Source organism: Melospiza georgiana, chromosome 4 (assembly GCF_028018845.1).
Source record: "Melospiza georgiana isolate bMelGeo1 chromosome 4, bMelGeo1.pri, whole genome shotgun sequence".
Lineage (NCBI taxonomy): Eukaryota > Metazoa > Chordata > Aves > Passeriformes > Passerellidae > Melospiza > Melospiza georgiana.
This window is the reverse complement of record NC_080433.1, coordinates 19543243-19556905: the sequence shown is the minus strand read 5'-3', so window position 1 is coordinate 19556905 and position 13663 is coordinate 19543243. Positions and strand designations below refer to the sequence as shown.

Below are 13663 nucleotides of genomic sequence, written 5' to 3'. Positions count from 1 at the left end.
TCAATAGAGTGTGGGTCTGGGTGCTGGGAAGGGAGTGGGGCAGGGACACCCCCAGATCCCAGCTGGTACCTGGCAAGGCTTAGAGCAGAGCTGATGGCTGTGAGCAGCTCAGGAGGACAGTGCAGGTCTGGCTGCAGTTGTCCCCATGTGCTGTCCCCAGAGGTGCAGGGACAGTCCTGCTCCAGCCCCAGCCCCAGCCGGGTTCAGGAACAGGAGGGGAACACTCCCCGCAGTGTTCATTCTTGTTCATTCTTCACAGTGCCAACAGAGCTCTGCCAGCTCTGCAATGGGGGCACCATGCCCTGATGCCCTGCTGGGGACAGCTCCTCTCAGCACTGCCCTGAGGGAGGCACAGCCCTTCTCTGCCCATGGGAAATCTGCTCCGCAGGCTCAGCACAGCACCCACAAATAACCAACTTCTCCTTTAGCAAACCCAAACCATACTTTGGTGGTGCACAAGTAGACCTTGCCTTAACCACAAGTGCTGGGTGATGCTGTGCCAGATGCCACTGGGGCAGGTGCCACCACAGCAAAAGGGCAGAGGCACTCAGGGCTGTGTTGTGGCTGTGGTGGCCAGCTTAGAGTGCTTCCAGCCAAAACCAGTAATGAACTGCCCCTGGAGCACTTCCTTGGGCCCCAGCTGCTCCAGCTCCTTGCAGTGAAGCTGCTGCTCTAGACCCTGGCGAGCTGCTTGTGCTGTGACTGCAGAGTGATGATGCAGCTGTGACTGGGCTGGTCCTGGCTGCCACGGGCATTGCAGCCACCCCTTCCCTTCTCCCTGCAGCACTCCTGCCCCAGCATCCAGTCCCGGCCCTGCCAGAAGCCCTCTGACTGCGGGGGCTGCCTGGGGCTCTACACCTGCAAGCTGCCTGCTGCCACCTGCCACCTGAAATCCGTCTCCAGGCAGAGAGGTGAGTTCTCATCTCCTGGCAATGGGCACCAGGGATCCCCACGTGCAGCAAAGTGCAAACACACCCCCTTGGCTGCTGCACTCCAAGCCCGAGTCTGGCTGCCCCGTGCAGGGCTGGGTCTGGTCTCCTGACTGCCCAGGGCTGTCTGTCCATCCTGCCACATACAGAATCAACAACTGCATGGTGGATGGGACATTCCCAAAAGTTTCAGGGAGGGCTGGGATTTCACAGGTGTCCTGAGCTGTTGCAGGACACCAACAGCCTGTGCTGTAAACCAAGGATGGGTACAGAGCCCGGGATTTAGCCAGTAGCTTGGGAGTGAGCAAGTGCAGTCCTGCACATCACGGGCCCTACAGAGCTCCTCACATTGGTGTGTGAGAGCTGTTTAATCAGGCAGGAGCTGTCAGGTAGTAGAGATCACAGCTTTTAATGTTTAACCAGTGTCCTGATTCTCAAGCACCCTTTGGTACATCCATCCTGCCCCCAGATTGGCCTCTTCCCTCAGCACCTTTGCCTACACCCATGTACACATGGTCATGGAGCCCAAACTCACCCAAGGCCACTAAACACAGAGACCCAACTCTGGTGCAGGAAACCCCTGGCAGGTGAAGTGGGCAAGTTTAATGTTTGTGTACAGTACAGAGTGTGTGTATATAGGGCTACATACCCCAGTGAATGAGCTCTGCTCAGTCCTCTCTGGTCACCTGCTGCTGGCAGCCTCCACAGGAGGACACACAGACCCATGGGCACACCCAGCACAGATGGTCTTATGGCTTTTCCTTACAGGTGGCTTCCTCCAAAGCATACAGAGCCCTTAGATGGAGAGTCAAGCTCATCTTGGAGCAGCACAGCTCAAACTAAAGCTGAAGAGGTTGTCCTGCAGCTGGAGATCAACACTTCCTGTCCAAGTTTCATTTTAAATCCTTAATGACACAGTTGTTAATGCTTCTTTCATTGTACTTCTCTTGCTGCTGCTTTTTTAACACCCCCTTTGGGTTTTGTGCACTATGTAGGCTTGATTCCCACTTTCCTGAGAGCAGCCAATAAATGCACTGAGTGGTCATGGAGTCCTGTGCTGGCAGAGCCCCCTTGGAGCCCCCCAACGAGGCAAACAGGGCTATTTCACAGCCCTTCTTAATTTGAGCCATTAGGATAGTGCAGTAAAAGCTGCCAGCATCTCAGCATGCTCCCACACCAATTCAAGCTGAGCTAAGTGTTGGGCAGCCTGGGACCCCTCCCTGCTCCTCACCACAGCTCCTGCCAAGGAAGACCAAGTCCCAGGCTGCTGAAAACATCACTAAGGAGAGGAATGTGGAGTCCCCAGGAGCAGCCTTGGCAGTGTGGGACCATGTAGGAGACCTGCTTCTGAAGGCTGGAGCTGAGCCACACATCAGCTTTATTTAGCATCCCACAGAGCTTTGCAGGCATCCTGGCCACCTTTGCACGTGTGGGGGTGACCCCAGCTTTGCAAAGCTTCATAATGTTTCCATTTAAAACCCTTCTAAAACAAGAATCAAAGCCTTGAACCCCACTGCAGTTCCCTCCAATGAGCCACCACCAGCTCCTGTGACTGAAGTGGCACCAGTTTTGTTCACATACCCAAGGGCCAGCCCCCACACCTGGTCACCTCTGAGGGAGCCTGACTCTGGGTGGGGAAGGGGAGTAAATGCTGCTGGCTTCTCTAAGCCCCTCTATTGTTGCTTCCTCTGTCCCTGCACAGAGGTTTGGGGAGCACAGAGCTGCAGGGGCTGCCTCCTGCCTGGTGTGACACCACAGCTGTCCAGCCTTTACTGTGCTCACCACAGAGAGGCTGGGGTGGGAAGGGACCTATGGGGGTCACCTGGGCCATGCCCCTGCTCAAGCAGGGCCACCCAGAGCCATTTGCCCAACCTACCTGGTTGCATGGCTTCAAAAGCTTCACAGAGCAGCACTGGACCCACTGCTCTGCTCTGGTGTGGAATGCAGGTGAGATCTTCTGAACCCCAGTGCTGGTCAGAAAGGTCCTCTCACCTGGCAAGGCCCATGGACCACAGGGATCATTTTCAAAGCCTCTGAGAGTCCTGTGCAGCCCAGCCCAGCCCAGCTGCAGCAAAGGTACCCACATGCAGCTTTCAGCCTGCAGCCCCACAGCAGCTGGGACAGAGACTCTCCTCCCAAGAGCAGACGCAAGGATGCTCCAGGTGCCCTCACCCTCACAAGCACTGCAAGTGTAACAGTCTCCACACCAGCTGGAGAAAAGCCCTCACCCTGCCTCCAGCTCCACTCCCCTCCCCTGACAGCTCCTCACTGAAGGAGGTCCCCACAGGGAGAGGAGAGGGGAGCAGGAGGCCCCACCTCCTGCCCGGGCAGGGGCACAGAAGGCAGCAGCAGCAGACACTCTGCCCTTGCCTGTTCCCAGCTGGGCTCCCAGCAGCAACACCCACGACAGCAGAGGAGAGCCCATCTGACCTTTGGGAAGCTCTCCCAGACAAGATCCTGCAGGTAGCTCCACCTTGGGCTCTCCTGGAAAGCTGCCAGGTGGGAGATTGAGACTCACAGGGAAGCTGAGGGCCTGGCCAAGGCAAGGGTCCAGCTGCCTGATGTCCCCTCTGGCTCAGGCTTGGCACTAGGTGGGACGGTGGGAATGCACAGCTCATCCCTTTCCATGAAAACACCATGGATCCACATGCCTTTTACACAACTGGCTTTTAATTACACTGCATGAGGAAAGGCCTCTCCTCGTGCCAAGACTCCCCAGTACAGCTACCCAGGGAGCTGGCTGGCCCATCAAGTCCTCAGTAGGTTTAGTGGTTCCCCCTCACCCTTTTCACTTGCTTGGAAGCTCCTCCTGGTCAGTCCACATCATCCCTGCAGCCCTCAGTGTCCTTGCTTTGCAGAGACCTACTTGCAGACATCTCTGTCCTTCCCTTCCACACCCTCTTTGCCTGCTCAGTCCCATGGGAATCCCCATTTGGCCTCCTGCAGCACCAGGCAGAGAGGAGGCAGGGCAAGAGTCATCGGTTAATAACTGTTCTAACCTCAATATAAATAGAAAAATACAACCAAATAAAGAATTGGCTAGCTAAGAGATCCAATCCATGGGGATGCCTGCAACGTGCTAGTGCAGAGTTCAGAGAGAGTGCTTGGTCCAGTGCTTGCTACTGTAGACATCCAGAAGCCTGTCCTGGCACCTGCAGCCATCCCACCTTCCTGCAGCACCACGGCTCTGTGCAGCTGTGCCCAAGGCTGCTGGCTTAATGGGAATGGTTGAGGAGTCTGATTTATTGCTGCTAAGTGGTAAAGCCATTCTCTTCTGTGGAATGAGGATGTGCTTCGCTCTTACTTTTTGTGGAGGAATTTCATTTTGCTGCCTGAAGAGACAGAGAAAAGAAAATGGACTCTCCACAGCAACAGGCAAAACAAGGTCATTTCCCACCACCTCTGTCCTGTGCAGTGCTGCCATCCCTGGCTCCTTGTCCACAGCCAGCTGCTCTGCAAAGCTGGAAGCAGGGGCCTGCAGAGCTCTGCCCATTCCCTGGGAGCAGTGCTGCAGGCTGAGACCCTGCAAGCTCCCAGGCACACCCTCCAGAGCCCATTTGTCCAGGGCACACCAGCCCCTCAGGCACTGCTGCTCTTAACCGGCCAAGAACAGACAAGAGGACCAGGGATGTGATCTTTAGACCTGATCAAACTCAGCCAGTGTCTGATGTCTTATCAAAGACTTCCCACCTCAGTCTGGAGCTCTTAGTTAGTTCCCCTTACAGTGGAAAATAGATTGACTCTTAGAATACCCCTGGGCAGTTCCCACTGCTGATCCCTAAGGGCAAACCTGAAGGCAATCAAATCTCTGTCAATGCCCCCATCAGGACCTGCATCCACCATGCCCAAGTCCCTGGCTGCTCCACTGCCTCCTCAGACCCACCTGTCTCCTTTAGAAGACATGGATACAGCTCATGGCCCAACCTTTGGTTCTCCACCAGCCTCCAGACAGTGACTAACCAGGGCCACAGCCAACAGTGTGCCAGCACAGGGATACATGGCCAGGCACTGGATGCCACACTTAGTCACCAGCTCTGTCACTCCTGGGCAGCAAGGCAACAAGAAGCCCAGCCCTTGGGAAGCCAAGGGTTTTTCTGGTTCCTTACCTAGGCCTTTGAGGAACCTATTGACTCCACTCTGCTCCCCACTGGGAAGTGTTTCCAGGTACTCCTGAGCCCGTACCTCAAACAGACCTGCAGAAAGACAGAAATCAACAGCTTTTATTCTGTGTCTCTATAAATCCAAGTAGGAATGCCCACCTGAAAATGTACTGTCTCAGCTTACCCACACATTATTGCACAGGAGAGAGAACAACTCACCCCACCTCCTCCATCAGCTGAGGCCAGATTTGGCACAGAAGCTTTGGTCTGCCCCCTCCCTCCCCACTCAAGGGAAGCCGCTGTACCTCACTCAGGGTACAGAATGTACCTCCCTTCATTCTGCTACGAACACAGCTAGGCCCAGGGAGTGACATCATCTGGGGAGTCATCGTGCAGAATTTACCTCTTTTACTCAGCCACCTATTCAAGCATTCCCTGCTTATTAATGCTCATCGGGAAGCTGCTAAGCCAGCACCAGTAGCAGCAGGGATAAGAAATTTCAGCTGCCAGTAGAGCCCTTGGGACTGTGGGATAACAGGAGTGAAGGGGAGGGTGGGAAGGAGATGAGCATCCAAGCTTTCTACTAGACAAAAGAACCATGACCAGTCCAGCTCATTTTTCCCCCAGACACAGGAAGAAGGCATGAGGGACTGCAAGAATAAATGTCATTCCAGCAGTGGAACACAGCGTGGAATGGAAGGGGCACACGTGGAGGACACTGCAAGGGTGAAAGATGCCTGCAATCCCAACCCCATCCAGAAACCAGCGGATTCCCTTCTGGTGCTCCTGTAGAGACACTGCAGCCTCCAGGCACGGAGCTGGGCATGCAGGTGGTGGCTGGGGAGCATCTCCCTGCTCTCACAGGAGCAGCAGCAGCCTGGAGCCCCTCACCTCTGACCCCCTGCTTCCGCAGCTCCCGCTCCTGAATGAAGCCCCCAAACATCTGGGTCTCCATGAAGACCTCCAGGAAGCGGCGGAGGCTCTTGGAAGAGACGGATTTGCGGAAGGCCTCGCGCTGCAGGGCCCGCTCCTCGCGCTCCGTGGGCGTCAGGAACAGGGAGTAATGGCCCACAATCTCCACAAAGAAACGGACAAAGGCCTCGGACACCACCTCGTTCAAAGGGCTGGTTTCTAAGGGAAAAATAAAGAGGCAGTGCTCAGGACAGTGCTGTAAGAATGTGCTAGGAAAATCACTGGGTAAAAATTCCCTGGTTTTTCCCTGTATTTTTTGAGATCCATCCTGAGAAGAAAAAGCTGCTCAAGAGAGCATCCTAGGAAGTGCTTGTCATGGATGTAGACCAAATTGCTACTATGAAAGACACGAAGCTTTATTTTGGTGCTCACTTTACTCTGGTGGGATGGGGGAGAGAATCAGAAAAGTAAAAGTGAGAAAACTTATGGGCTAAGATAAAAAGAGTTTAATGGATGAATAGAAAACTGCATGCAAGCAAAGCAAAATAATTGTTTTACTCAGCAGCTCCCATGGGCAGGCAGGTGTTCAGCCCTGCCCAGGAAAGCAGGGCTCCAGCACATACGCCTTGGGAAGACAAAATATCCTATTTCCAAATGTCTCCCCCCTCCTTCTTCTTCTCGCAGCTTTATATGCTAAGCATGACTCTATGAGCATGATTCCATGTGGAACCCACTGGGTTTTTTTGGGTCAGCTGTCTCTGTCCCCTCCCCACTCCTTGTGCACCCTTAGCCCACTGATGGTGGGGTGGGATGAGAGGCAGAAAGGTGTTGGCTCAGTCTGAGCTCTGCTCAGCAACAGCTAAAACATCCCTGTATTATCAACACCATTTCTAGCACAAATCCAAAACACAGCCCCACACCAGCTATGGAGAAAATTAACTCTGTCCTAGCCAAAACCAGCACATTCTCCAGGCTCCTCTGCACCAAGGAGATGCCCATACTGTCCCCAAGAGAGCTGTCCCAGCCCAGTCACCATAAGCCACATGGTCACTGCTGAGTCTGCAGCTCTGCAGGTGACTGTCCCCTGGAGGAGCCTGCATCACTCATGGCCAGCAGCAGAGTGGAATGAAAGCCTATGAAACCTCTCTGAAAGGGAGTACAGGTGCTCCCTGGAATTCTAAGGGAAGCATGGCCAGAGCTGGGAAGAGATAAGTGCTGTTGGCCTTCACACAGAGAACTGTCCCTGTGTGCTGGAATACTTCATATGGCTTAACCAAAATCCTGATCTACCTCCAACACCTGTGGTGTTAAATTCAGTACAAGCCCAGTTCTCTTCTAAGAAAAGACAGACAAGAAAGGGGCAGGAAAAGACACGGTTTTCAGCTGAAAGGCACTGTGCTTTACCCTGCTTGCCATTGACAGGGCCCTCCTCCTTGTCGCTCGCCAGCTCATTCCTCTGCTCCAAAATGTGCTCTAGGGCAGCCTGCAGCTTGCGGGGCAGGATGGAGTCCTCATCTTCCATCTGTAAGACAGAGCCACCTCCTCAGGGACTGGGGCTGGGACAAAAACATCTCCTACCCTGTTCCCAGCACAGCAGGGGGAGCACTAGAAATGACCTGTGAGGAGAGGCGTAACTGTAATACATTTGGCACATTCCCAGCACCACCCAGCACAGTACTATCAAAAAGCACAAGAGCAAGGAGAAAGGGGGTGTGTTTTCCTAAATATTCCCCTTTTCTGGAGGAATTTTACATGTCTGACCCTGGAGGTTACTGGGCAGGGCTCACCCCTGGCCTCACCATCTGCCCACGAGCACTGGCCCCACCACAAAGAGGAGGAGTGTGAACAATGCTGGCACATGGCCAGGTGAGCAGAGCCTCTGCTCAGGCACCAAACCTCTTACACAGGCATAAGGAATTCCCAGGGAGCATGGGAGCCAAGGAACTGCCAGTGACTGTGCAGAGCTCCTACCAGCCCTGGCTGAGTTGGCTGATTCAGCTGAAGCCTTCAGAAGAGAGGTGCAAGGTAAAGCATTACCCCAGAGCTGAGGCAGCTGGCAGGCGAGGGCTGTGGGAGCGCTTGGCCTTCTCCCACACGCAGCTCCCTGCAGCAGGAGGAGCACTCAGCCCATCTGAGTGAGGGGGAGCAGCAGGAGGAGCACTCAGCCCATCTGAGTGAGGGGGAGCAGCAGGAGGAGCACTCAGCCCGTCTGAGTGAGGGGGAGCAGCAGGAGGAGCACTCAGCCCCTCTGAGTGAGGGGGAGCAGCAGGAGGAGCACTCAGCCCATCTGAGTGAGGGGGAGCAGCAGGAGGAGCACTCAGCCCCTCTGAGTGAGGGGGAGCAGCAGGAGGAGCACTCAGCCCATCTGAGTGAGGGGGAGCAGCAGGAGGAGCACTCAGCCCCTCTGAGTGAGGGGGAGCAGCAGGAGGAGCACTCAGCCCATCTGAGTCACGGGGCTGAGACCCTGCACAGACCCACGCTGCCAGCGCTTCACAGCGATCTGCCAAAAACCTCTGGGAAAAAAGAGCCTCGTGGGCCAGGAGTATGTTTGCTCATTTATCCTCTTCCCTTCCTCCTCCCCCTCCCACTCCTCCTTCCACAACAAAGGGAAGTGAAAATCAGCAGGCAATATTGCCTGCAGAGCAACACACAGGCTCCCATGGGCCACCTTCCTGCCTCTAACCCATCCAGTGCAAGGACTGGATTGAGGAACCCCAAGCTCCTGAGGCAGTAAGGATTTCAAAAAGCCATCAAGGCTCCCCTCCCACTCAGGGCAGAGGCCGAGTATGTGGTGGCAGATGAATTGACAGACACAGGCTGCAAGAACCCACACTGCCTCCCAGCAGACAGTGCTGAACCAAAGCTTTCCAGCTCTGTCCTCTGCCTTACAGGATGACATTTGAGGATCTATAGTGCCCAAGTGCCACCATTTTCCCCTCTAAAAAAAAAAGAGAAAGAGGTAATGCCCAATGATTTAGGCCTCAACAGCTGTGGTTTGGGATGCAGATGTTACATATATACACAGCAACCCCTGTAATGCTGCCCACTCCAAGCCCTGCCTCAGTTTTTGAGTGGGGAGAAATTGATCCACCCAGGCAGGTCAGCAAACACAGATGGAGGTAAGTTATGGAGGAAAAAGGGGAGAAAAGGATGTGAATTAGCTCTGCTCACCTGTCTCAGAAACCGATTATTTACAAGGTCAACGACGAGGACCTAAGAAGGAAAGAGCAAGAATCAAAAGGGGAAGTAATTATTTCCACCATCAGAGTTTATCCTAATCTGTAACTGCTCTGGAGGAAACACTTCCCTGCTCCTCCTACCCTCCACTGCAGCTGGAAGAGGCACGCAGCATGACCCAGGAGCACAGCACGTGTTGTGGCTTCCTAGGGATGCCACTGCAAACCACAGCCCAGCTTGGACAGCAGGAGCTGTGCTCCAGGCCTGGGCCTCTGCTCCTTTACCACCCAGCAGGGTCAGAGCTTCTTCCTTTCTCCCCATGTGCTGCACTGCTGGGGGAGGCAGAGATCAGATTCAGCCTTGCTGTGCTCACCCTTGTGCCTCAGGAATCCAATTCTTAATTATTTATTGCTATTGTGAGGCACCTGTGTTAACCTGAGGGGCAGCTGTCCTGGCCAGGCTGCAGCAATCACACTGAAGACTGACAGGATTTGCATGCAGTTCCTAGACAGCACCATGCAGAAACCAATATAAACTGTAATAAAACCATCTCTTACCCACAGCAGCCCCACAGTGGGAGATTCCAGCCCCCTGCCTTCCCAAGCTATGGCCAAGGCAGAGCACAGACCTTTGTCTGCCTGGGGGAGCACCCAGCTCTGCCCTTACCCCACATTCATGGCAGCCAGAGGATGAGAGCTCTCCTCCCTGGCACTGCCAGCTGATAGAAAACAGCTCAGCCCACAGGGAAGAACCTTGAGTTCAGCAGGGTGGGGATGCCGGACTCAGAGTGGGGGTGCAGGACCCACAGTGGGGATGCAGGAATTACAGTGAGGATGCAGGACTCACTCCCAGTGGGGATGCAGGAATCACAGTGAGGATGCAGGACTCACTCATAGAGGGGATGCAGGACTCACTCATAGAGGGGATGCAGGACTCACTCATAGAGGGGATGCAGGACTCACACAGTGGGGATGCAGGAATCACTCATAGAGGGGATGCAGGACTCACTCCCAGTGGGGATGCAGGACTCACTCCCAGTGGGATGAGGACTCACTCATAGAGGGGATGCAGGACTCACTCATAGAGGGGATGCAGGACTCACACAGTGGGGATGCAGGAATCACTCATAGAGGGGATGCAGGACTCACTCCCAGTGGGGATGCAGGACTCACTCCCAGTGGGATGAGGACTCACAGTGGGGATGCAGGACTGACTCCCAGTGGGATGAGGACTCACCTCCTCCACGGGCAGCTCCTTCAGGCGGGGCAGGGAGCTGGAGAGCAGGCCGATGAGGAAGGGGGTGGGCGAGCACACGATGTCAATCATGGAGGGCGGCAGCACGGGGATGTAGGTGTGCTGCCAGGTGAACGGGTACAGCAGGGCCACCGTGGCATGGCAACACTTGGACAGAGTGCTGGAAGACAAAACACAACCAAGGGCAATGGCTGGTCAGTCAAGGAATCAGGGGTGCTTCCTAGAAATCAACTGCTCCCTGACTGATCTCTCTAATTACTGAGGGCTTTCCCACATTTCTGACCTCATTTTTCAGCTTCAGAAGCAATGATTTCTGAAAGATGACCCCAGCCCATGCTCCTATGAGAAGAGATGGGTTCCACTGAATCAGGGATCTGCTGCTCCAGTGTCCTGATGGAAAATATCAGACAAACACTGCATCTTCTATGCCACTGCCTCTCCTTAGAGAAATGAGTTCATTTAGCCACAGCTCTCTGGCAGGAGTCAGGCAGGATATCCAGCTAGCCATGGCAGAGCTTGCCACAGGGCACCAGTTATTAATGTCTTCTGAGTCTGGAAGCATTTTTACGTGTCAAGAGAGGGGGAAGGCTAGCTGCTGTAAATCCTGTATATATAACATCATTTGGTTTTACCAGGATCCAGGAAGGGAGAGGAAGGAGGCTGGTGCAGCATGCAGGAGGCACGTGGATAGAGAAGGATGCCCAGCTGGCTCCCATTAGACTCCATGGCAGAATTTACATTCAGCAAGCTGGGTATATTGCTGACTTGAGAGGGAAGGGGTTTGATGTGTGTGGATTTGAGCTTGCTCTGAAAAGGGCAGCCTGCTTTCCCTCCCCATCCAGTTAAGTTTGGTGGATGTGCACCCCTGTGCTGTGTCACTAGGGCATGCTGAGCAGAGTGACATGGCTGGGGACAGCTGGCTGGCTTCCATCACGTAAGCTCAGGTTAGCAGAACAAAATTGTGGCTGCTGGGACATCAGTGTGACAAAGTATGCAGTAATCAGGCAACAAACAGTGCTAAACACATGACACTTTTTGGAGATGAGAGGATCCCAGGGGAGAGGCTGGAATCTGCTCAACCTGAAAATTTCATCTGGGACTGCGACAGGTAGAGAACTGGCACTTGGGAAAGATGTGTGTTCTGAGAAAGTCTCTTCACAAAATGGGGACAGTGTCCTCTCTCTTCACTCCCAGAGGACTGTCTTTTTTAAGGGGATACTCTGTAAAAACAGATGAACACCCTCCAAAGGCTCTGTTACAGAGTGGTAGCTTTAAATGGGCAAAAACCTTCAGTTCCACATCATTTTTTGGGAAGGTGTGAGTGTATCCCCTCCCTGCATTGACTCCTCCAGGCTGCCCCTCTGCTGCTGCTCTCCAGCTGTGCCTGCCATCATCAGCTTGCCCACACCTTGCCATGTCTATCACAAATGCAACGCAGATAATGAATCTGAGAGAAGGAAAATTAAAATAATGAGAAAACAAGGAGCTACACGAAACAGAAATATTAAAAAAAAAAACAGAAAAAAGGGGGAATAATATCAAAGTAGATGATTTTTGTTGTATCTTTCATACAAGCTAATCTTGAAAGGAACTGCAACAAAAGTGAATATGTCATCTTAGAAGTGCACTCCAAGCTAATGAAATCCTTTAAAAACCATCTCCTTCAAAGCTGTGCCACTCATACATTTCAGGTCATGTTAGCAGATACAAAAGCAGAGGCTTCTCTTCCTCTCCATTACTGCAGAGCATATTTTCCACTCCTCGATTTCTGACTGATAATAGACCTGGTAATAGCAGCAGCAGCATAGTGAAAGCTGAAAGAACTGCACCTTTCATCACTTGTGCACAGCAGTGGGGCATTATCACCACCCACCGTTCCTCTTCTTTGAGCAGAAGGTGAATGTGGAAGTGTTAGAAGTTTTACATTTGTCACCAATCCTCTATTTTGAAGGTGTATCCAAATTTTCTGCCTAAACATGGGACCTGAATTTACAGACAGCATGTGAAAACCCACAGAAAACATCTCTGAGTGCAGGTAGCTCCAGAGAGGAGCAGTGAGCAGCTGAAGTACGTGGTTATTTATGGATGGTGAGATATTATGGCAAGCTGTCTCCTGCTATATTTATGGTGCCTTGTTCTTGCCTCAGCCCAGTGAGCACACATGGTACGTGAGAGATCGAGGGGGAGGAGAGATGGCCCAGCTCCAGAGAGTGCAAGTCAAAGGCAGAGCTGTGTTAAGTCTGAAATTGCACACACCAGGCAGTGGGAAGTAAAGATAACTTCCCCTTCCACCCTTCCATCTGTGCATGACTCAACGCCTCCAGGGTGAAACCCAGTGATCTCTGCTCCCAAACATTTCTCACTGTGGAAGACCCTTCCAGGGAATAATACTGGTAGGGTTGAGGTCTGTGAGCCTCCATTGTAGGCAGAGCAGTTCAGGGATGCACAGAGGAGGTATCACTGAGGTACCTTTTGCACATGTCAGACTTGCTCTGCAGTAGTCTCAGGGAGCTGCAGGTTGCCAGGAGCCCAGGAGAACCGTGCCCATCTAGGGTGACTCAAGCCTAAGATCTCTTTCTCTTGCATTTGGCACTGCAGCATGCACTAAGGGACTGCTGATTCACACCAGGCTGATGAGCCTTGCAAAAGAATCCAGCTTGATAAATCCCCTTTATGCCACCTGTGAGACTCTTCAGGCAGCAGCCACATGACTGCAGTGTGCTGCGTGTCAGGAGCCACCCGGAGGCCACACAGGTTCAGGCCAGCTGCTCAAATGGGACACAGGCACCACTTCCTAAGGCTTTTGGTTTCATGAGTAACCTTGAAAATGCTGCAGGTCTTTGAAGAAGGCTGTTGTGGTGTGCTGTAATGTCCCATTTTGGCCTTCCAGGTCATTTCCCCAAGTGTGCCTATGCCTCTCTCCCTTCCCCCTTGCCCCCATGCTGAGTGAGTCCTGTCAATCAGGCTCAGCATTCCAGCAAGGCGTCGTGTGGTTGGTCAAGTTCAAAGGATGCCCCTATGCCCAGAGGTCATTGGCCTGTCTGGGTGTCATCTTCCCCTGAGACCCTGCCCCTCTCACCTGGTTGGTGCTCACCTGTACCTCCCCTCCCCCTGTCCCTGAGCTTAAAAAGGTGATCAGACCATGCGGCCGAAGTTCTGTTGGAGCAGTTCCTCACATTCAGACCTCTGTAACCATGGAATAAACCTCTGGACATTAAACCCTCCAGCAGAATCCTCTCCTTTTTCTCTTCACCATCGCCTGAAGCTATTCCTCCTGAGGTAAAACGGGGT

General features: G+C 53.3%; 1 protein-coding gene across 2 annotated transcripts in view; it reads right to left on the bottom strand.

Moving 5' to 3' along the window:
* Positions 1–3579: 3579 nt before the first annotated feature.
* The window catches only part of DENND2A (DENN domain containing 2A), a 58027-nt gene continuing 47943 nt past the window's right edge, over positions 3580–13663 (bottom strand). For both annotated transcript variants that reach the window (XM_058023078.1, XM_058023079.1), the window contains exons 15-20: positions 10355–10532; positions 9113–9154; positions 7346–7463; positions 5921–6160; positions 5036–5122; positions 3580–4261 (exon numbers count right to left, since the gene is read on the bottom strand). In XM_058023078.1, the coding sequence (XP_057879061.1) occupies positions 4230–4261; positions 5036–5122; positions 5921–6160; positions 7346–7463; positions 9113–9154; positions 10355–10532 (697 nt within the window). In that variant the 3' untranslated portion in view covers positions 3580–4229. The remainder of the gene's footprint in view (positions 4262–5035; positions 5123–5920; positions 6161–7345; positions 7464–9112; positions 9155–10354; positions 10533–13663) is intronic.